Source organism: Lissotriton helveticus, chromosome 1_2 (assembly GCF_964261635.1).
Source record: "Lissotriton helveticus chromosome 1_2, aLisHel1.1, whole genome shotgun sequence".
Classification (NCBI taxonomy): Eukaryota; Metazoa; Chordata; class Amphibia; order Caudata; family Salamandridae; genus Lissotriton; species Lissotriton helveticus.
The window spans coordinates 441,246,430-441,270,083 of record NC_136058.1 but is presented as its reverse complement, the minus strand read 5'-3'; the positions used below and the strand labels follow the sequence as shown (position 1 = coordinate 441,270,083).

Here is a 23,654-nt window from a genome sequence, read left to right as displayed (position 1 = left end):
AGAGTCTGGGTCACTCAGCAGTGACCAGGGTGGAACCAGGACGGAACCAGGCAATGTCGGGCGCAATCAGGTGGTCGTCGAGGCGCTTCTCTCCGCTGTCACGTGGGCTCTGGGGCATCTGCGACATCCAGGAGCAGGTCACGATCTGTCCCATGCAGGTTCTCGCCGTCGGCGCTGTCGGCTTCAATATTGGAGCAAACAACACTTGGCAAAAGCAATCCACGCGGAACCGGGAGATTGCTTCTCACTCGAACCAGGAAGGTCAGAGTGGGGGCTCCTTTTCAGGGGAGCTGGTGTAGATCTGGAGCAACCAGATTCACAAGTCGTATTTGTAGTTCCGTCGGCACAGGGACCACTAGCCGGCTGGCAAGTGACCGGGCCAACGCGTTGAGCCAAATGGAGCAGAAGGGCCCCACGCAGCACTCGTCGAGTGTGGAGGGCTGAACTTCGTTGCAAGAGTGGCTCAGGGTTGGGGATTCTCAAACCCCGGTGTACAGCTTCGAGGGTCACTCGTGGGCTGCACGGTCAGCGTCTCGTGGTCAATTCAAGATGGCGTGCCCCACGCTTCCGGTCACCTCCACGGGTCTCAGCTCTGCAGGGACTGTGGATCGGGCTGTAGGAAGGCAGGCAAGTTTGATCTCGTCGATCTCAGTCGCTCGAGTTCCGGCGGGAACTGCGACAAAGTAGATGTCGAGGGCTGGATGGTGCCTGTTTACACAGGGTGGTCACTCCTTGACCACAAGGGAGATTCTTCGGGCTTCCACGTTGAGTAGGAGGTCCAAGGGTCCAGAGTTTTGTTTCTTATGTTTCGTCAGGAAATCTAAAGTGCATTGGCACTGCTCCCACTCTTATTCGAATCTGGGGGGCGTGATTACCTGCTAGGTCCCCTCCTATGGGTGGGACCCAGGAAGGGGGTGGATACACCCCTTTCCTTTGATCCAGGCCGCCCTGGCACGAGGGCTGGAGTGCCCCAGAACCGGTTTGGCCGGATTATGCAAGGGGCAGCCTTGTGCGCCCCAAGCAGTGTCTGGTTTCTTTCAGACCTCCCTGCTACAATCCACTATCTCCTGTCTGGAGGGTGGTAAAACCCCCCCTGCGACAGGAAACCCTTTGTCCAGGCCCCATTTGGCGGAGTTTCGGTCAGCTGCAGGGGTCCAGACCCGTGTCTGTGGCAGAGGCATCCATTTTGTGGATCTAAGGCCCTTTTTGAAATTAACCACATTTAAGTAAAGTAACATGTCTTACCCCTCTAGAGGGGTGGAATGCTATCCCCGTCGCCAGAACTGGCGAGGGGATAGTATTCCAAATCGTATGACACCTTACACGACATGTTTTGATAAAGCCAAACCAAAGATGCTATATAACTGCGAGGGTTATAAGGCACTTAAGAGTATATGGTATGGCGTTATCCTGAAACAGCTTAGGGAGTTGTTCCCGACAGCTGCAGACAGGCTCAGCTCATGCTAGAGCTCCATCTCACATGAAACCACGCACTCTGCCTCCAGGATTGATGAGGCCTTCCATAGGAGTGGCTCACAGGTTAATATGTGTCCAGATATAGGTTTAGATATAGGTATACTATATCTAAGCAAGGGGTGATTACACCACCTTACCCCAGCTGAGTGATCAGCCAGTTGTGTCAATTTAAGAACCAGCCAGGGGTGGCAAAAGATATGCTGCAGCCCCTGGTAGGCCTTGGTGGCCCCTATGCCCTGGGCACCTATAGTGCATTATACAGGGGCTGACAAGGAGTCCATTTCCAATTGTGGTATGTACCTAGGGTACATGGAATCCATTTTACAGAGAGAGCAGATGGCCTGGGGCCCTGATTAGCAGGGAACCAGGTCAACTAAGTCAAAAACCAGCTAAACACAAGGCAAAAAATCGGGGGTAACCATAGTCAGGTAGCCACCTTCCTACAGAGACCATAAACATGCACATTTCTCCAGGCAGTGAGGTGCAAGACCTCTACCTTCATTGTTGAGCCCAGGAACAACACTGGGCTCAACAGTGAACTCCGCAATGTCTGACTTTGCAAAGATAAATTTATAACTGAAGTCCGGAAACATAACTATGATGCGGTCAATGCGACACAGATGCGGCCATAATTCGTCGTCCATTAGATAAATATCATCAATGTACGAGTACCCATTAGGATCAATGCCATCTAACAAAGAGACAACACGTGCGGCAAAGACACCTGGGCTGTTTTATAGCCTATGGCCAATCTTTTAAATTGTTTTTGTTTGCCGCCACAAGTGAACACTGTCCATTGACAACTAACGGAGGACAGGTTATGACTAAAAAAGCCATTTGAAATGTCTTGTGTGATCTTAAATCTTTTTCACATCAGACTGTTAACGAGAGCTGAACTGTGGGTGTTCTGTACCGCACATGTACGACAACATGAATTTAAATGTCGATAATCCAAAACCAGAAAACACAAGAATATGTCTACACCCAATTAATTTCCAAAAACTTATATCAGATCATAGGAGAAACACAAACTTATTGAGTTTGACCCGGTATATTTATTTATACTTGTCTATTTCGAAAAACAATTTCATTCTTCTTTTGTAAGTTTCGCAAAAAAGGAAAAAACTGTACATTCAATACATTTAAATTCCAGCATCTAACTATTTACAAACAAAATATTTACAATTCATATACACAATTATTATACATTCCACAAAAAATTCACTATACAAACACAAACAATTGAAATGTTCAAAAAAGTTAATCTGAATTAATAAAGAATGAAGAGACAAAGTCAAAAGGAAGGAGCACGTCCTAAAATAAGGATGACTTTTACAACCAGCCAGAGCTAGTTCAAATGCTTAGTGATATTGATTGCTCCCTCAGATGTGCCGACGCATTTCTAGTCCGAGGAAACCAGTTCCCAGACTATCATCAGGGCTTTGTCACTTTTCTGTGTAAAATGCAGAAACACAATAAAGTTTTAATTATCTAGCTTGAAGCCTCTATTCTTTCTGGTATTGCACTAAACAATCTAAAATATGTACCTGTGTGTAAATATTCACATTAATAATAATAATAATAATGTTGATGTAATTCAAAATGTGAACCTTTTCATGAATCTCATGCTTGAATTAACCTATAACACATTTGTATAGGTAGGTTCATCCGTCACGCCTGTTAACCGGAAAAGGTGTTGAGGGTATTGTGGACAGATACAAGCACTAATCAAGACTTTGGGCGCCATGTTGCGGGAATTCTGCTCATGCACAGAACTATGCGCAGGAAACCAGGACCTCAGTGTATTGTGGTGTACCAAAAATCCACCTCAGTGCCCAGAACCCCTATCCGACTAGCAACAGTGTCTCATTCATTCTCCGTACTACAGCAAAGCTACCAATGAACAAGCGACTTTGGTACCTCTCAGGAATAGTGGGAATCAAGAACACTCTTTTGATTTTACTCTCATAAATGTCCACAATGTGAGTAATCAGAGTCAATGTATAGATTAAAATGTTTATTTCAACTACGTGCTCTAAGATGCAGTATCTTTGCTAACATAAGTAAAAAGATGCATAAAATCAATACAATCAACATTGTTACAATTCCATAAAATACAAAGGGAGAAATCATATTATAATGATAGTGGAACCAGGTCTATAGCGCCTTGTGTACCACCCTCCCCTTGCTAGGAGCTAGGTATTATAATAATAGAAGTTCTCTAGGTTAAAACCGGGAACCCCATACCTCCAAAGTCAGGTGAAGTGAATCACATCCCAGATCAGCACAGCTCTTTGTCGATTGAAAGGTTTTTTCCAAGTGCTAGTCTCATGCATGCAGTGCAATATTAAAAGCACCTGAGTTTCAAAAATGTGCAGCTCTGTTTGTGTTGTGTCTAGAGCGTGGACCGATCAACCTGCATCAACAGCATACATTGTTATTTTAACATTGAACACTTTGTGCAGACTTGAGGTCGCAGTGTGAGTCTAGAGATGTGAAAAACAGACCGTTCTCATGTGAAGGAAAAGCAAGCTGTTTGTCTTTATAAAAACAGAGGCATGTAGTGTCATGTGCAAAAACAGCAAAATGGCGTTTGAGCAACTAACTCACTTATGCTAATATAGCAATGTGTGCAGGCAGAATCGTATTCATCCCTACACTTTTACAAGTAGCATGAACAGGAACTCTTGGATGTTTTTTCTTTGTAACTCTTCACCGCCAAATAAAAACCGCCAGTGTTTCTTTTCTTTTATTCCACATTGTGCTAGTCTCCCAGTGGATTTCCTGTTATATCACATTGTTTTTTTCAATATGTACCAAAGTGAACAATCACTGGGAACAGACACTTTTATTATTCTACAAATCTTTGGTTTTCTTCTTTTCATCTAGTCGAGTCTTTATTCATCTGGTATTTGAATATCCCACATAATTATACATATTTTTCCTGTAATTCCTTCATCTCACAATAACTGCACTCTTCTGTTCCTGTCAATGTCCTCAGATGAGTCTAAATTATTGCTATTGTTATTAAGTTCTTTCTGAATTCACTGCATCTCTAGTATTATTTATAATGAAGGTGTGTGTTCGCTGAGGCTCTGTAGGATCGGAAATTGACAAAAGCTCGTCACACTTTTAGTGCAATTGTACGGTTTACCCCAGGTGTGTTCACAATTGACAAAATCACTTCTGACATTCATTGCAATGCCCATTTTTACTCTGTGTATGTTAGTTGATGTATTCGTAGGTTTTATAACTGACAGAAGATATTCACACATTCACTGCACCTGAAAGGATTTTTCTCTGTGAGCATTAACTGATGAATCCTTAATGCAAAAGATTTCCTAAAGGTACTTCTACACTCACTACACTTGTATGGTATTTACAGAGTGAGAGCAAGCTGATGTCTACATAGGCTTGATAATTGACTACATTTCTTCACACATTCATTGCACTTGAATGCTTTTCTTCTGCGTTTGTTTGCTGATGCCTGTTTAGGATTGATAATGGACTTCAGCTTTTCAAGCATTCATGGCATTTAAAAGATTTGTTTCCCCTTTGTGAGCTCGCTGATGATTTCTTAATGCTGAAGAGTAAGTAAAACTACTGCCACATTCACTGCAATTGTATGGTTTTTCCCCTGTGTGTATTCGCTGATGTGTCCGGAGGTTTGATTGTACGCTAAAACTACTCCCACATTCATTGCAATGGTAGGGTTTTTCCCCTGTGTGTTTTCTCTGATGTGTGTGGAGGTTTGATTGTGACCTAAAACTACTTCCACATTCACTGCAATTGTATGGTTTTTCCCCAGTGTGTATTCGTTGATGTCTCCGGAGGTCTGTTAACTGACTGAAGCTCTTTACACATTCACTGCACTGGTATGGTTTTTCCCCTGTGTGTATTCTCTGATGTGTGTGGAGCTGTGAAATGTGATTGAAGCTCTTTACACATTCCTTGCAATGGTATGGTTTTTCCCCTGTGTGGGTTCGCTGATGTATTTGGAGTTCTTGTAACCGACAGAAGCTCTTCACACATTCACTGCAATGGTATGGTTTTTCCCCTGTGTGTGTTCGCTGATGTGTGTGGAGGTTTGATAATTGACTGAAGCTCTTCACACATTCCTTGCAATGGTATGGTTTTTCCCCTGTGTGGGTTCGCTGATGTATTTGGAGTTCTTGTAACCGACAGAAGCTCTTCACACATTCACTGCAATGGTATGGTTTTTCCCCTGTGTGTGTTCGCTGATGTGTTTGGAGTTTTGCTAACGTACTGAAACTCTTCACACATTCACTGCAATGGTATGGTTTTTCCCCTGTGTGTATTCTCTGATGTCTGCGGAGGTGTGATAATTGACTGAAGCTCTTCACACATTCCTTGCAATGGTATGGTTTTTCCCCTGTTTGTGTTCGCTGATGTGTTTGGAGTTTTGCTAACGTACTGAAACTCTTCACACATTCACTGCAATAGTATGGTTTTCCCCCTGTGTGTAATCTCTGATGTGTGTGGAGCTGTGAAATGTGATTGAAGCTCTTTACACATTCCTTACAATGGTATGGTTTTTCCCCTGTGTGTATTCTATGATGTCTATGGAGGCTTGATAATTGACTGAAGCTCTTCACACATTCACTGCAATGGTATGGTTTTTCCCCTGTGTGTGTTCGCTGATGTGTTTGGAGGTCTGTTAACCGACAGAAGCTCTTCACACATTCACTGCAATTGTATGGTTTTTCCCCTATGTGTATTTTCTGATGTGTGTAGAGGTTTGATATTTGACTGAAGCTCTTTACACATTCCTTGCAATGGTATGGTTTTTCCCCTGTGTGGGTTCGCTGATGTCTTTGGAGTTCTTGTAACCGACAGAAGCTCTTTACACATTCACTGCAATGGTATGGTTTTTCCCCTATGTGTATTTTCTGATGTGTGTAGAGGTTTGCTATTTGACTGAAGCTCTTTTTACATTTGTTGCAATGGTATGGTTTTTCCCCTGTGTGTATTCTCTGATGTGTGTGGAGGTTTGAAATTTGACTGAAGCTCTTTACACATTCCTTGCAATGGTATGGTTTTTCCCCTGTGTGTGTTCGCTGATGTGTTTGGAGGTCTGTTAACCGACTGAAGCTCTTTATACATTCATTGCAATGGTATGGTTTTTCCCCTGTTTGTATTCGCTGATGCTCTTTTATGGTTTCTAATTGGCTAAAGTTCTTGACATATTCAGTGGAATTGCACGATTTTTCTCCTGACCGTGTTTCCTGAAGGGTCAGCATAGTTAATAAACCACTTGTGTTATTTTCACATTCCCTGTATGTGTGTGATATTGTGGACGCTTGATTTCCGATTTAACAATAAAATACAAGACTCACTAAATACCTGCCACATTCATAATATCAGTAAGGCTTCCTTGTGGGTGATTGCATCTTTAGAATGGATAATGGCTTCGCATGCTTGCGGGTAAAGCTTAATCTTTGTTCCGGTAGGTGTAAATTGGGACAATACTCTGTACTTCAGAGAGCAGATCTCCGCTTTCCTTTAGCCTTCAGTTGTTAGGCTCCACTTCGTTGTGCTTTTCCCTGGTGCCTGTGGTTTGGCTAGAAAGAGTTTGCAATACACCTAGAGCACTGAATGCTGGTCTGTTACCAGTTTTGATAGCGAAGCACTGCTCTAGCCATATCATGATGTTGAAGCGACTCGTAATGTGTACAGCTACTCCAAAGAGTGTCCCGGGGCAAAGCACAGGTCAGAAAAGAAAGTAAATCCGGTTGTTTCAAACATGGACAAAAAGCCAAGTTTCCAACATTTTTTAAACATTATCACGTTACTAACAGCTCAAAGCTGAAGAGGGAGTTTGTTCCAAGCTATGGATCCCAAATAGACACTAGACCTTCCTCCAACTCTCATACCGGCCTCATGATCAAAGCTGATCTGCAGGTGGTTTATCAGTTTTGGTGTCTTGGTTTTGTTGAGGTCATTTCTTCGTCTTCGGGTGTCGAGGTGCAGAGCTCAGACTCGTATTCACTGAATTGCCTTTGACTGCTTCTTCCTGGATCTGTCCTCTGCCTCTGATTTCACTGATGTTTTTGGAGCTCCTTATTTTTGATAATTTTTGCAGGTTTGATGTGTTATCTTCATTATTCATAATCAATCCATGCATTTAAGACTTATTTTCTGTTGGATGTAAAGAAATGCAATATTACTAAATGCAAACGTAAAGAATGTGAATACACAATATTTAACCAGCTGTAGAAGACATCTCTTCTCTACCATATTTGAAATTTAGTAAGGAACATTTTACCATACATGGATATTTCATTAAAACTGTGGTTGAACATGTCACATTGTATTTACTTCTGAAAAGGCAGTGATTTACCATTATTCACTGAGTAACTTACTAAAGAAAGGGCAGTCACGGAGCACTCGTGCTACAGGTACAGTTTTAGGTAGATGTACATGGACAAGATTTCAATTAAACAGAACAGATTGTGGAAAAAGAGAGGAATCAGGAAGCGCTGCCGTTAATTCAGTTTCAGGAAGTATCTACCAAAGGTGGCTCTTTAGGAAGTGTATAACAAAGGTAACTCTGCAGGAAATATTTAACCAAGGTAACTCTTCAGGAAGTATATAACAAAGGTAACTCTTTAGGAAGTGTATAACAAAGGTAACTCCTCAGGAAGTATACATGACAAAGTTAGCTCTTTAGGAAGTATATATGACAAAGGTAACTCCAGACACCTTTTTCCACAATGCTTTCCTGTTCATACTGGATCAGCTCAAATGTCAACTCCCGCCTTTACCTGGCAGCTTATTAAGTGTCTTTCTATAAGTGCGACGGTCCTCATGATCGCCGTACTCGCGGTTGCGGTCCAACTGCCACCATCCAGGCAGACTGTCCGCTGTATTATGAGTGTGGTGGTGGGACCGCCCCCCCGCCAGGATCAAGGATCCTGCTGTGGAGGCGGTCTGCAAACACCCCGAATATGTTGGCAGTGCCGATGCCGACATCGCCGATCATATTACGGTCTGCATATCCACCGTCCTTTTCCCTGGCGGGGACCCCGCCATGAAAAGGATAAAGGACATGCAAGTAAGGGGGCCCTCACAGGGCCCCGGACGATTCTGCTCCTGGGGTTGCATGCGGGGGGCACATGTTGTGCCACCCCATGGAATTGCGCCCTTGTTCCTGCACAGTGTGGCATGCATGACATGGTGCAGGAATGTGCTGCAGGCACTCTTAAGGTGGTTATATGCTGTTTAGGTTCTCCAATGAGCCTAATACAGCCGCCGCGAGACTGCTGCTTCACCGCCCACCCACCCTGGATTTAGGTCATAATCCGGCGGCGGGCTCTCAATGGGCTTGGCAGTCTGCCTGGTACCGCCGCTGTGGTAGTCCCATTGGAAGACCGCCACACTCGTAATAAGCCCCTAAGTCCCCTTCAACACATTTACAGCCCTCCTGGCTCAAGCATTTCTGGATCCTAGTAACCTAGAAGACTGGAGCATTATCCTGAGTTGAGGTGGATTTTCTATCAGCGTAATATATATCCATCTCCCTTAAACTAGTGCCTGATTCTGAACTGAATGACAACTTACAAAAGTGAAGATTTATGAGTTCTGGCGCATCTCTGCAAATCAGCAGGGATGCCCCAGAACTGATGCGTCACGCAATTCCCTCCTTGCTGCACCACAGATGCGCCGCATTTAGAATGCGGCGCACCATGGTGCAAGGAAGGGCAGATGTGTGACGCATCTTGTGGTGTACGGGCGGCGCATTGCTGGAGTAGCGTCGCAAGTGCGACGCAACTCCTGCAATGTACAGAGTCCACCCATACATAACGTGGTGCGTCATTCCTTACGCCTGCTTCAAGCAGGCGTAAGGATTTGACGCAGCAGCCTCGTAAAACTGACTCAGTGAAATCTTGTAGATTTCACTGCGTCAGTTTTACGGGGCTTTCCTACGAGGGAACGCCCACCCTGCGACAGAACGCCCACATGAAACCTGACGCAGGTTCCATGTGTCGCAGGGCTTTACAACGTGACGCATCTGCCTAGATGCGTCACGTTGTAAATAGGTTGCAGGGATGCACCACGTTTCTGTGCCGTTGCGTGACGCAACGGCGGCGTAAACGTGGCGCAAGTCTGACATAAATCTGCCCCTAAGACTTTAGTTCTTCCTAAACTAGTTAAAGTTAAGATCATGTTGTATTTCAATCAGCAGCTCCTTCCAGGGTTTTTTGTAAAACAGAATGAGGGGTTATTATAATGGGCCCGACTTTATGTTGCGCACACAGATTTGGCAAACAAACATTAAATCATGTAATTTATTATTCAACGATATCAGTCATTTAATCCTTATAGAGAATCCATCACAACCAATAATTTAACTGAAATATCAAGCATCAAAAAGATGTATGCATATTAATAATTGTTTTTGTTTTTCAACATTTACAAGATATTTGACTTATTGTTGTCTGTCTGAAGGCCAGGATGCTACTTTGTGACTCAACAGGGCTTTGGTAGAGCGGGAGGAGGTGTCTGATGTCCACAGGTGAAGTCTCATTTCTCCATTCCCATATTTCTTTTATCCAGGTTTACCTCATTCCATGTCCTTCAATGGCCCTGCGATAAGCCACCTCAAAACGACTTCATTCAAAGGACGATCAGCCGCACTCTCACTCTGTGTCCCACGAAGACGACACACCATTGTCCTAGCACTCACTACTGTTTTATTAATTCTATAATGCAGCAACACTCAACACACAATGCCTACGCGTTTCGACTCACGCCTTCAACCGAGCAACCCAGTGTGCAACAACCACAGTGTTTTTAAAACAAACATCACTAAACATTTAAGGTCTCCAACACGGCTGTCCTCTAATCATCTATAAACAGGTTGCGACACTTGGAATGAGTGTCGTCTCTCTGAGCAAAACCAATTTGATGTGTGAATGTCTTGAAGAATATATTCAAACTTCAAAAAATCATGATTTCCATCGTAATTTATTCCATGTTTCTTCACAGGAAATTGTATGTATCATGTAGCTGATTGCTAGTTTAACATCCTTAAATTTCCCAAGATTTTCAAAAAGACCATTGAGAGTTCACCCAATGCATTTCAGACTTTTAAAGTCCTTCGTCAGGGGTAGTCTGAAAATAATGTAGAAAAAATATATGTAGGATCTTTTCAAGTGTCACATTGCACAAACACATTTACAGAATAAAATAAATCACATGCTGCAAAATCATTACTGATTCAAACATAATTGTATCAAAAACCATAGGTAAAATTACAAAAAACGAGTAGCATAAAACCAAGATATCAAGCACTATGAAGAGGAAGATAAGTTGATAGTCCCTAGAAATCCTGATCAGAAATAAACCATGAATGTATCACGTTTACCCGAGGTGTAAGAAACGAATATTAGAAAGTGCAAGTAGCTCGAGGTTGGAATGAAAAATGAAAACATGATAGGCAGTGTACGAAAATCGTAATTACCAAGTGAGATAATGTGTCAAAGTAAAGTGTGCCAAAAATAGTACCAAGTTAAAGAAAGAGCGTGAGCCCAGATAAATCAAGCCGGATATACCGTGTGGAGAAGTGCGGTCGGTTAAAAGAATGTGCTAGCGGCGAGTGGACCAAACTTACTTGAAGGTTCAGAAACGAACAGCATGTCAACGCCGTTCAGCTATCTTTGCACCAAAGCGTGTGTTCGTGAAAAAGAAATAGTGAAGGGGGAAAGTGAACTAGAAATGTAAACATAGAAAGAGGACACATATGGTGGTGGCCATCTTGTAACGGTGTATTTGGAAGATGAAAGGCAAATAGTGAAACTGAATGGATTAATACTGCCCAGTAATGTACCAGTAAGTGAAAAAAGTAGATAAAATGTAGACAGTATGTAAGAAACAGATATCAAGAAATACAGATAATTCATGACTTCATAGGTAACACAAAAATTCCATCCGATCATTTAAACCCAAAGGTTTTGACGATTGCAGAAATTTTATCCAGTAATTTTCCCTTTGCAAGATAAAGTTAGTATTGTCTCTGTCATCGCGCTTAGGCACCACTTCAACAGCAGCAAATCGTAATTGACTGATGTTGTGTCTAAGTTCTTTAAAGGGAGCTGCTACAGAAGATTGAAGGTTTTGAGTCCTGATGTTGCTTTTGTGTTCATTAATACGTGTCTTTAACTTGCAAGAAGTTTTCCCTGTGTAGATCAATCCACAAGGACATTTGATGATGTACACCAGATTTTCGGTATCACATGTGGCATTGAGTTTCAGCTTGATGTCGGTGCCTTTCATGGGGTGTTTCAAGATTGACCCTCTGATAAGGTTGTTACAATTTTGACAGTTAAAACAAGGTTGATTGCCTTTGTAGATGGTGGAGGTTACTTGTTTCGGTTTGGTGATAATTTCTTTTAGGTTGTGACCTCTTTTGTAGGCAAATAATGGTGGACCTTGAAAAATGTGCTTGAAATCAGGTTCAGTACCTAGGATTGACCAATGTTTGAGTATAGATGTCTTATATGATCTCGGATTGACTGAATATTTCGATACGACCACAGGTCTTTTGCTGGTGTCTCTGTTTTTAAAGGTCAATGCCTCCTGTTGACTCAATTTATCACAACGTTCTTTGGCATTTTTAAGAATGGTTTGCGGATAACCTCTTTGTTCAAACCGTCTGATCATAGTGGTTGCCTGTTCTTCAAACTTGGTAGTTTCAGATACTATTCGTTTGCTGTGGTAGGTGGTATTTCAAAGCCGTCTGGTGAAAAGATTTGTAATGCAGAGTGTTATTCTTATCAGTGGATTTTCTGTGTAGGTCAGTTTCCAGATGATAGTTTCTTGGTTGACCTCATGGGTGAATTGAATGCGATCATTAATATGATTCAGTTGTAGTAGTGCATTGTTCAAAGATTCATGGTCTCCTTGCCACAAGACAAAGATGTCATAAATGTACCTTAGGAAAATCCTGGCATGTGTCTTCCAAGAATTGAGGTTCAGTATATTGTTTTCTTCAAAATATTTCATGAAGGTATTGGCGTAGACCGGCGCGGCACAGTTGCCCATAGAAGTACCGGACAACTGTACAAAGTGCTGGCCCTCCCATTGGAAATAGCTTTGCTCTAATCATCTATTACACGTTTTGTGATATACTTCTCCAATTCCCCTTGTAATTCCTCATTTCGCCCACATTTTCACACAGAAATGTTGGCAGTTTTCAGTGTTTAAGTATATATATGCTCTGTATTTCCAGATATCATATTTACGTGGGGAAGATAACTGCTTTTACCGGCCCCATCCGCACTAAAGAGATTATACGTAATAAGGGTTACACGCTGGCTGACCTCCAGACTGCCCTTGGGCTTGTCTTTATGGCTGCTCCTCCTTCAAGTCTCTGTGGTTCACAAGTAACCTTCCCCAACGGGCAGGGCTCTTAGCGCCTTAATATCTCGGTGGTATGGTGTACTTGCTTGCAGCACATACAGAAGATCACCATATCTAATTAAGTTGGCCAAACTTTATGACAAGGCCTAGAACACAAGCAAAGGTAATGCGCTGGGCAGCTTCCCCTACTAAGCTGTGTTCACATTCAGTCCTGTTAAGCAGTGCCATGCTCCCCAATGGAACTTCCTGCCACTGACGGGCTGATAATCATTTCCAACTCTAAAGCTGATGTATTTCACGTATAGAACAATATCCAATGAGTCTTTACTCTTTCATACAGCATCCCTCTCGCAAATAACATTTGTTCTTCAGCAAAGCTAGGTGACAGCAGTAGCCAGTGTGTCAGGGGCTCTAGTCCAAGAAAGAAATTCCCTCTTTGACCCATGTTAAACTGTGAAATACAGCAATAATTAGGAGTTCAGTGAGCCCTGGTGCCACTGCACCTGCTGCGCAAATGGAAGCTAAGCCTCTAGTTTGGAAGTAGGAATGGAGGAAAAACAATCCGTGTTTGGGATAAATGTGATTGTGAATACATAGAAAATTGCGGGTGTGCTAATGTCATTTAATGTGTTTTTTAATTTGTAAGGCAGGCTTGGGGAATACCTAATTAAAAGAGGCTTTCTATCTTCTACGGCAGAAAAGGGTGTACCTACAAAGAAATACACATACAAAGGTTTGCACAGGTCCACAAACACACACACAAAATATGAACACACAGATAAGAGTGGGCGTAGTTGGCGGAGTACCACTACACCGAATACTGTGGAATTGATCAAAAACTCAGTGAATTCTGCTCCGCAACTCCATTCCGTCTCACCACAATTAAGAAAACAGAATCCTCACATACCCTTGGGAAAACGACTAGTAACATTATTACATGCTAAAATGTATATAATCATCTCACAAAAGTGAAAATGAAAATACAGCAAGCAGTGAGAGAAGTGATGATTTTGGGGTCCTTCCTAACCTAGGGAGAGGACCAAGCAGAATCCTTGAACACAAACAGCACACGATGCTGAAATGATTTGGTGGTGGTCCCATCCTCCTAGGACCACCCCAAGCACAGGTATGGGCAAAAATACAATCCCAACCAAAAGGCCCTGCAAAGCATTATGGGACAAAATTCTAAAGTGCAGTGAATATTATAGTATCCAATATCAAAACCCTCCTCAGGGGGCAGGCTCTGAGGCTCAGCTGAGAGCTAATACAATAATATTCACTAAACTCTAGAATCTTGCCCCATAATGCCCCGCGTTCAGCAAGCAAGAGCATTTTTTTTCTGCTCTTGCTTGCTAGAAGTGGAACACAGTTTGCTGTGGCTTGGCCAGAGCGCTATAGCTCCCGCCAAGCCACAACAAACAGATATGTTCCAGGGGTGGGCACCCCGGGAAATAGCAGGAGTCTGGCCTGGGGTGCCCAGGGCCATTATTGGCTGCAAGTTCTTCATATTTTCCCCAGGGCTGCAGAGGGGCCATATGTCCCCTGCAATACATTTAACAAAAAAGAGGTGGCAGTCCCTGGGGTTGCAGGGGGGTCTGTGTGGGCCCCACACATCAATTAAAATTAGAGCCCTTGAGAGGTGGTCCCTGGGTCTCCGGGAAGACCACGCTGGCCCCCCCTTCCAAATTGACAAAAGGCCCAGGGAGGTGGCAGGGGTTCTGTGTGGCCCCCGCATTATTTAAAATTAAAGCCCTGAGAGGGTGGCAGCCCCCAGGGTGGAGGAAGGGGGGTCCGCACGACTCCCGCTTTGTGTAAAGAGAAAGCCCCAGGGAGGTGGCGGACACCGGGGCAGGTGGGGAGTCAAGGAGCCTCCAGGGAGGTAATGGTTCCTGGGCAGTGGGGGAGGCTGTACAGGGCTCGACAAATCCATTCGCCCGCTTGTATTTGCGAGGGAGAATTGATTAGGACAAGCTATTTTTAGGTCCTACTCGCCTTTTCTGACGAGTAGGAAGACAAACTAACTTTTGTGCTCTGTCTTTGAAAACGGAGCAAAAGTGACAAGATAACAAGATTTAAAGGCATTTTTATTGCTCACAAAGGGAATGAGCAATAAAGATGCCTTTAAATCTTGTTACCTTGTCACTTTTGCTCTGTTTTCAGAGACAGAGGTCAAGAGGGTTACAGTTAGGTCGATGGGATTTTCCAAGGTACTAGACCTGCAGGACTAGTACAATTTTTCGGATTTTTCGAACCCTGCTGTGCGAGCCTCCCCAACTTTCATTTTTAAAGAAGCCCCGGGTAGGTGATGGCCCCTGGGGCAATATTCAGCTTTATATTCAGCTTCATGGGGTGTCCTGCTCCCAGGACACCCCCGCACCTCACGGCCACCAGCTGCTGCGTGTGCCCCCCTGCTCGACTCAGCCTCGCTGAGCCTGCCGCCTCTGCGTGTGCCCCCCTGCTTGACTCAGCCTCGCTGAGCCTGCCGCCTCTTCTCTGCTGACTGCCGCGCTATTTGTATTTCTTTATTCTCGTCACTGTTGCCACTTTACTGTAATTCTCTCCCCCTGAGCCTGTGTTGTCCTTTTGGGTATTCCTTGCATTAGTTTGTGTCCCCGTGTTCCCCTGTGCCCCCCGCCCCGCTCCCCGCTTCCCGCCGCCGTGCCAGCGGCCACGCCCCCTTTCCTTTGTCTACCCTCCCCGCTCCCCGCTTCCCAGCTCCTCCCTCCCTGACACTTGGCCATATATGGCGACCGTGCAGTGCGGGTGAGTGTGACCTGCTCCCAGGACACCCCCGCACCGCACGGCCACCAGCTGCTGCGTGTGCCCCCCTGCTCGACTCAGCCTCGCTGAGCCTGCCGCCTCTGCGTGTGCCCCCCTGCTCGACTCAGCCTCGCTGAGCCTGCTGCCTCTTCTCTGCTGACTGCCGCGCTATTTGTATTTCTTTTTTCTCGCCACTGTTGCCACTTTACTGTAATTCTCTCCCCCTGAGCCTGTGTTGTCCTTTTGGGTATTCCTTGCATTAGTTTGTGTCCCCGTGTTCCCCTGTGCCCCCCCGCCCCGCTCCCCGCTTCCCGCCGCCGTGCCAGCGGCCATGCCCCCTTTCCTTTGTCTACCCTCCCCGCTCCCCGCCTCCCAGCTCCTCCCTCCCTGACACTTCGCCATATATGGCGACCGTGCAGACGCGCAGCGTACACGCGCAGCGGGCGCGCCAATTGTGTGCCGAAGGCGCGCCAAAGGTAAGCCCGTCTGCGCCCGTCCACGCCTGGACCGCGCCCAGCGCCGGAACCCCTGGCCCCCGCGGACCCCAGCACACCCGCCAGACGTACGACGCCGCCACCCTCATCGCACTCAACACCGGCCGAGTCCCGGGATGCTACCAAGCCACCCCGAGACGCACCCACGGACCCTTCAGCTGCCACTACTGCAAGTTCACCTGCATCCGGACCTGCAAGGCTCCCGCCCCCTCCAAGCCGAACACCAGCAGCAGCCAACTGAAGTGCATCCTGCTCAACACCCGCTCCGTCCACAGACACGCCGTCCAACTCTGGGACCTCCTCGACACCACATCCCCAGACGTCGCATTCCTCACGGAAACCTGGATGAACGCCTCCTCAGCGCCCGACGTCGCCATCGCCATCCCGGACGGACACAAGATCACCCGGAGGGACCGCGTCAAACAGATTGGAGGAGGCATCGCCATCGTCCACAAGAACACCATCCGCGTCACGACCAACACCGACAACACCATCACAGCCGCCGAACACCTGCACTTCCAGATCCACACCGACCCCAATACCACCCTCAGAGGCACCCTCATCTACAGACCCCCGGGACCACGCACACAATTCAGCGAAGACATCGCCGACTTCATCAGCTCGCACGCCCTCCCCTCCGCTAACTACATCCTCCTCGGGGACCTCAACTTCCACCTGGAGGACAACAACGACAGCAACACCACCTCTCTGCTCGACAACCTCGCCAACCTGGGACTCAAGCAGCTGGTGACCACCCCCACCCACCTCGCCGGACACACACTCGACGCCGTCTTCTCATCCAGCAAAGACATCGCCTTCAGCCACGCCACTGGGCTCCACTGGACGGACCACAGCTGCGTCCACTTCAGCTTCAGAAGAGCCACGATCCACCACCGCCAGCAACAGGTTGCACGAAGAAGCTGGAACAAGATCACTGCCGACCAGCTCGCCGCATCCCTGAGCCAGCACCCTCCCGGCAGCTCTGCGAACCCCAGCCAGGCAGCCGAGAACCTCTCGAAGTGGATCAGCAGCTGCGCAGACGACCTCGCCCCCCTGAGGACCCCGCCCAGCAGACTCGGCAGCAAGAAGGCCCCATGGTTCACCGACGAACTCAAGAGCTCCAAGAAGAACTGCCGAGTCCTCGAGAAAGCATGGAGAAGAGACCCTACACCAGACAACATGACCAACCTCAAGCTCGCCACCCGAAAGCACCATCAACTGATCCGCGCCACCAAGAAAACAGCATTCAAGGAGTGGCTGGACAACAACGCACACACCAGCAAGGAACTCTTCATCATCGTGAAAGAGCTCTCCAACCCCAACGCCGGAAACAACGACGTCACCCCATCGCAAGACCTCTGCAACTCCCTCGCCTCCTACTTCCACAACAAGATCGCGGACATACACAACAGCTTCAGCTCACAACCAACGCTCCCCACATCTGCACCATCGCCCCCCACCACCACCCTCAACGCCTGGACCCCTATCAGCACCGAAGACACCATCCGCATGATGAACTCGATGCACTCCGGATCTCCGACCGACCCCTGCCCTCACCACGTCTTCAACAAAGCCGACGCCGTCATCGCACCCCACTTGCGGGACATCATCAACACCTCCTTCAACACCGCCACCTTCCCCGAGAGCTGGAAGCACGCCGAACTCAGCGCTCTACTAAAGAAACCTACGGCTGACCCCACCGACCTCAAGAATTACCGCCCCATCTCGCTCCTCCCGTTTCCAGCCAAAGTCATCGAGAAGACAGTCAACAAGCAGCTGGCCGCCTTCCTCGAGACGAACGGATCCCTCGACCCTTCACAGTCGGGCTTCAGGGCCAACCACAGCACCGAGACCGCCCTCATCGCCGCCACCGATGACATCCGAGCCCTGCTTGACAAAGGAGAAACAGTGGCCCTCATCCTCCTAGACCTCTCCGCAGCATTCGACACTGTCTGCCACCGCACCCTAGTGAAGCGCCTCAGCAACATCGGTATCCAGGAGAAGGCACTGGAGTGGACCATCTCCTTCCTCGCTGGAAGGACACAGAGAGTCCGCCTACCACGTTCAGATCAGAAGCCACCGAAGTCATCTGCGGCGTCCCTCAGGGCTCCTCGCTCAGCCCCACCCTCTTCAATGTCTACATGAGCCCCCTTGCGGCCATCGCACGCCAACACCACCTCAACATCATCTCCTACGCCGACGACACACAGCTGATCCTCTCCCTTACCAACGACCCCGCCACCGCCAGAGCCAACCTGCACGAAGGGATGAAAGACGTAGCCGAGTGGATGATGACCAGCCGCCTGAAACTGAACTCAGACAAGACGGAAGTCCTCATCCTGGGCCCCTCACTCTCCGCCTGGGACGACTCCTGGTGGCCCCCCGCCCTGGGCACCGCACGCAAACCGACAGACCACGCACGCAACCTGGGCTTCATCCTGGACTCCTCCCTCTCCATGACCAGACAAGTCAACGCCGTCTCCTCATCTTGTTTCAACATCCTGCGCATGCTTCGCAAGATCTTCCGGTGGATCCCCACCAAGAGCAGGAAGACGGTCACCCAGGCCCTCGTCACCAGCCGTCTGGACTACGGCAACGCCCTCTACGCCGGAACAACCGCCAAGCTCCAGAAGAGACTCCAGCGAATCCAGAACGCCTCGGCGAGACTCATCCTCGACATCCCCAGACACGGCCACATCTCCAGACACCTGAGAGACCTGCACTGGCTCCCGGTCAACAAAAGAATCACCTTCCGTCTCCTCACCCACGCACACAAAGCCCTACACAACCAAGGCCCGGGCTACCTCAACAGCCGCCTCAACTTCTACGCTCCCACCCGCCATCTCCGATCGACCAGCCACGCCCTCGCCGCCGTCCCCCGCATCCGAAGAGCCACCACAGGAGGAAGGTCCTTCTCCTACCTGGCCGCCAAGACCTGGAACGCCCTCCCGACCCGCCTCCGCCTGACCCAAGACCACCTCGCCTTCAGGAAGCAGCTCAAGACCTGGCTGTTCGAGCAGTAGCAGACCCCCCCCATGCGCCTTGAGACCCTCCGGATGAGTAGTGCGCGATATAAATGTCTTGATTTATTGATTGATTGATGGAGGGACCTGTGTGCCCCTCACTCTATTATTTTTAGAAATGCCCTCAGGACCTGGCCACCTGGGCCAAACACAGGAGACCACGCTTGGTTTAACAACAAAAAATTTGGCAGGGTCCACGGATCCTGCTGAAATAAAAAAAATTTAATGCTTTTTTGATCATGTGAGGTCCTTGTGGGACTCCCTCAAAGAGACCCAGTGGGGTCAGGGTGTTTCTACCCGACACCATTTTCTTTTTTTAAATGTTTTTTCTGTGACTTGATTCAAGCAGAGCCACAAGATGGCTTCCAACACTACCTGGTTTGAAGTGTTGGTAGCCAATCAGATCACAGCACGAGATTGGGAGGTGTTGGGGGTCCTCCGTGTCCCAAGGTATTTCTTTAAATAACTCTGCAACTACTGTACAGATTTAAAGAAATCACAAAAAGGCACTTCCCAGAATCAATATCCGTTTTCCTGCCAAATCTGGTGTCATTCTGATAAGCAGGTCAGGGCTGTAGCCATGTCTAAATTTCCTATTGAAATTAACACAGGGAAAAAGCGTTTTGGGACCCCCCTTTTTTCTAAGCCCCCGCTTGACAGATCACCCCGAAAAAAGATAGCAGATAAAATGAGTTGCAAACTACTTTTAAAAATTTCACAAGGATTCATCAAATAACACCAAAGTTATTGGCAAATCAAAAAACGCTCTTCCTATTTAAACTAAATCCTAACTAGAACTACCTATTGGCAACCGCCTGTAGGTGATATATACACACACATCTGATATATATACTTGGCATTTTGTTGTAAAGGCATGCGGGGAAAAGGCTTGCGTGGTAAATGGTGCATTGTAAATGCTATTTCCCTCTATGTCAAGTTTATCAAGAACTAGGGTTTAGTATCACATCAAGAGATAGCGCAGGATTAGACTAATTAAGACCCCAATTGGTCTCATAGCGTCATGGTACTCAATGGGACATGAACCTAAACTGAGTCAATGCCGTCTACGGAGTCCACTTCAATGGGCCTTTGCTACCAGTATCTTGAAAGCTCAGTAGCACTTACGCTTCTTTTAATGCTGAGGCAGTTTTGGTATTTGGTTCACCACAGAACGAAAGGCCTGACTAGTCCAGTTGAAACTTCGTCACCTTTGTACATTGACAGGGGTTCTTTTAAGAGCATAAAAATGTGGTGGACGCCCACATTCGATTTTGATGGCAATCCACCAAATGTTTACAAAGTCGGAGTTTGTTTCTGAAAAACACACTGGGAGTTTTTTCACGGGGAGTGTGGATCAATATTTTCTTTTCTGTTCATCGCTACCAAATTTTACCTGGAGTTGCCTAACAAAAACAAGCATTTGCAATGCAATAGGTTTTTGCATTTTCACGAGTTAGAGCTATGGTCATTGCAAAAAGCAAAGTATTTTACCTAACTGGATTAAGCGGACCACAGGACTATGTGCTGCGACCAACCTGCTCTGCTTTGCCTCCTGAGCCCACGGACACTGTTCACCGGACCCGCTTCGCAGGTCCCGCATCACAAGGGCACTCAGCGGGGTCTGTGGCAGCGAAACAGGGCTGCGAGCGTGACGGCAGGGACTCCATCTACCAGGAGTCCCTGCGTGGCCAATAGCTGACACCTGGTCCGCTCTCCCTGTAAGCCACGCCCACAGCGCACCAGCTGACTTAAAATCAGCCCTTCCTTCCTGCCCTGGTGGGATTCTCCTTTATTTGCATCCTGGATTAAGCGGACCACAGGACTATGTGCTGCGCCCACCCTGCTCTGCTTTGCCTCCTGACCCCACGGACACTGTTCGCCGGACCCGCTTCGCGGGTCCCGCATCACAAGGGCACTCAGCGGGGTCTGTGGCAGCGAAACAGGGCTGCGAGCGTGACGGCAGGGACTCCATCTACCAGGAGTCCCTGCGTGGCCAATAGCTGACACCTGGCCCGCTCTCCCTGTAAGCCACGCCCACAGCGCACCGGCTGACTGAAAATCAGCCCTTCCTTCCTGCCCTGGTGGGATTCTCCTTTATTTGCATCCTGGATTAAGCGGACCACAGGACTTTGTGCTGCGACCAACCTGCTCTGCTTTGCCTCCTGAGCCCACAGACACTGTTCGCCGAACCCGCTTTGCGGGTCCCGCATCACAAGGGCACTCAGCGGGGTCTGTGGCAGCGAAACAGGGCTGCGAGCGTGACGGCAGGGACTCCATCTACCAGGAGTCCCTGCGTGGCCAATAGCTGACACCTGGCCCGCTCTCCCTGTAAGCCACGCCCACAGCGCACCGGCTGACTGAAAATCAGCCCTTCCTTCCTGCCCTGGTGGGATTCTCCTTTATTTGCATCCTGGATTAAGCGGACCACAGGACTTTGTGCTGCGACCAACCTGCTCTGCTTTGCCTCCTGAGACTTTGTGCTGCGACCAACCTGCTCTGCTTTGCCTCCTGAGCCCACGGACACTGTTCGACGAACCCGCTTCGCGGGTCCTGCATCACAAGGGCACTCAGCGGGTTCTGTGGCAGCGAAACAGGGCTGCGAGCGTGACGGCAGGGACTCCATCTACCAGGAGTCCCTGCGTGGCCAATAGCTGACACCTGGCCCGCTCTCCCTGTAAACCACGCCCACAGCGCACACGTACATAACCAGTCCAACACCCGCGCACGCCGGACGCGTGCGGAACAAAGCGCAGAGCGAAGCCCGGGCAAAGGGCGGGCCGTTTGTGGCCGTTAGAGACTGTTATAGACTGGGCTGGGCCACCCCCCTAAAAAGCTCGATCGCCTAAGCCGTAACTTATAATCTTTGATATTTTCGGCAGTTGTCCCATACCAACCCTGGGTTTCTGCCTGTATTTCCACACGCTCACCCTCTTCTTTGTAAGTGAGACAGTACTCACACGTCGATCATGTCTACACGAGGAAGTAGAAGTAAAACTGCCGCTAAGGACGGGCAAATCACCGGCCCTATCGATAATTTTATCACCAGAGCGAATACTTTTATAGATCAAAGTATTTCCTTGATAGAACGTAGAGTGTCCCAAGATTTAGCAAAAGCCAAAAGGTCCTCTATGGGACATTTGGCGGATGCACGAACACCGGATCAACGTAGGGACCTTGGACTGAGTGAAGCCTGTGGCCAAAGGCATAGCCTTCCAACCACGGTTGATCTATCAGTCTCACAGCTTTCTGACTCACAACTCTCCCTGGACTTAGAAAAGACCCCAGATTTAGTGATCCATCCTACCCCAGAGGAAATAAGACAGTCAAGAGGGAGGAGGGAGGGTGCAATAAGAAAGAAAAAACCTACAGCCACAAACAATCGAAAAACAAAAAAACTAGATAAGGGCCCTAATAAGACAAGAGAGACCCGAACCCTTACCCCACCGAGACGAAATCAGGAAACTTGTAATGTGATTGTTCACCAAACACTACATGACACCCCGCCACCCACTACTGGGGAAATCATAACTGACCTCTCATTAGGTAAGGATGCAGGTGGTAACTCTGACTGCAATGCCCAACTATTAACTAAAATTGGAGACCTTTTTAAACAACTATTCAAACCACTAGAAATGAGACAGGGACAAATAGAAAAGACATTGGCTGATTTGACAGCCTCTGTAAAAACTAAAACACATCAGGGGGTACAAAAGACAGGGGGAGGTAAACAGTTACCTACAACCACCACCGTACAAAATAAACAACCTATCCCCCCGGTAGCTAAACCAGCCCACCAGATTCTGACAAAAAAAAAGACATCAGAAAATACCCTAAGTAACACCCCGATTAACATTTACACCACAAACACAAATTTGGCACACAATAATATGGGCCCCAAAACACCAGCTACACAGTCTAACAGAGAGTGGGATAGAAGACCCCCCGATGGAAGATTTTCTGTTAATCTCCCACCGGAAGCCAGTCGTTTCATAGTGGTAATGACAGGCGTACCAGAATTGGTAGATCATTCTAATGAAGCAACCTGGTCGCTAAAAAATAAGGTCCAACATTGGCTAAGTGCAAATCGCCCACCTCCTCCCTATTACTCAACCAAGATCCTAATGGTAAGAAGAGCCCCCTGGGTAGGGCATGGTAAAAAAATGATACAGGGGGATTGTGTCCTTATCACCTTTGATGATCCTAGATTGGTTGATCACATTTGTTCCTGGGACCACCCGACCCCAACTGGCACTATAGGAACAAAGCGCCTTTCCTTCTTCTACCCCCCAAGACATAGTAATGGTTATCATTACGATGGACCCTGGCAAACAGTAGGCCCTCAACATCGGGGTAGAGAAAGGGACGACTGGGGAGGACCATACCATAGGGATCCCTATAGAGAACCACCATCTTGGGAGGGCTGGAGCGGCATCCCAATAACGAATAGATACAGTGGTCTGGAGTTAGTAGATTGACCACCACAGGCTGAAAATCATCTCAGCCCCAAAAAAAAGGAATC

At 47.5% G+C, this 23,654-nt stretch overlaps 1 protein-coding gene across 1 annotated transcript in view; it reads right to left on the bottom strand.

Moving 5' to 3' along the window:
* Nucleotides 1-3,478: 3,478 nt before the first annotated feature.
* The window catches only part of LOC144807683 (uncharacterized), a 155,962-nt gene continuing 135,786 nt past the window's right edge, over nt 3,479-23,654 (bottom strand). Inside the window, exon 2 of the mRNA XM_078673322.1 lies at nt 3,479-7,635. Coding sequence (XP_078529448.1) covers nt 4,995-6,737 — 1,743 coding nt within the window. The 5' untranslated portion in view covers nt 6,738-7,635 and the 3' untranslated portion in view covers nt 3,479-4,994. The remainder of the gene's footprint in view (nt 7,636-23,654) is intronic.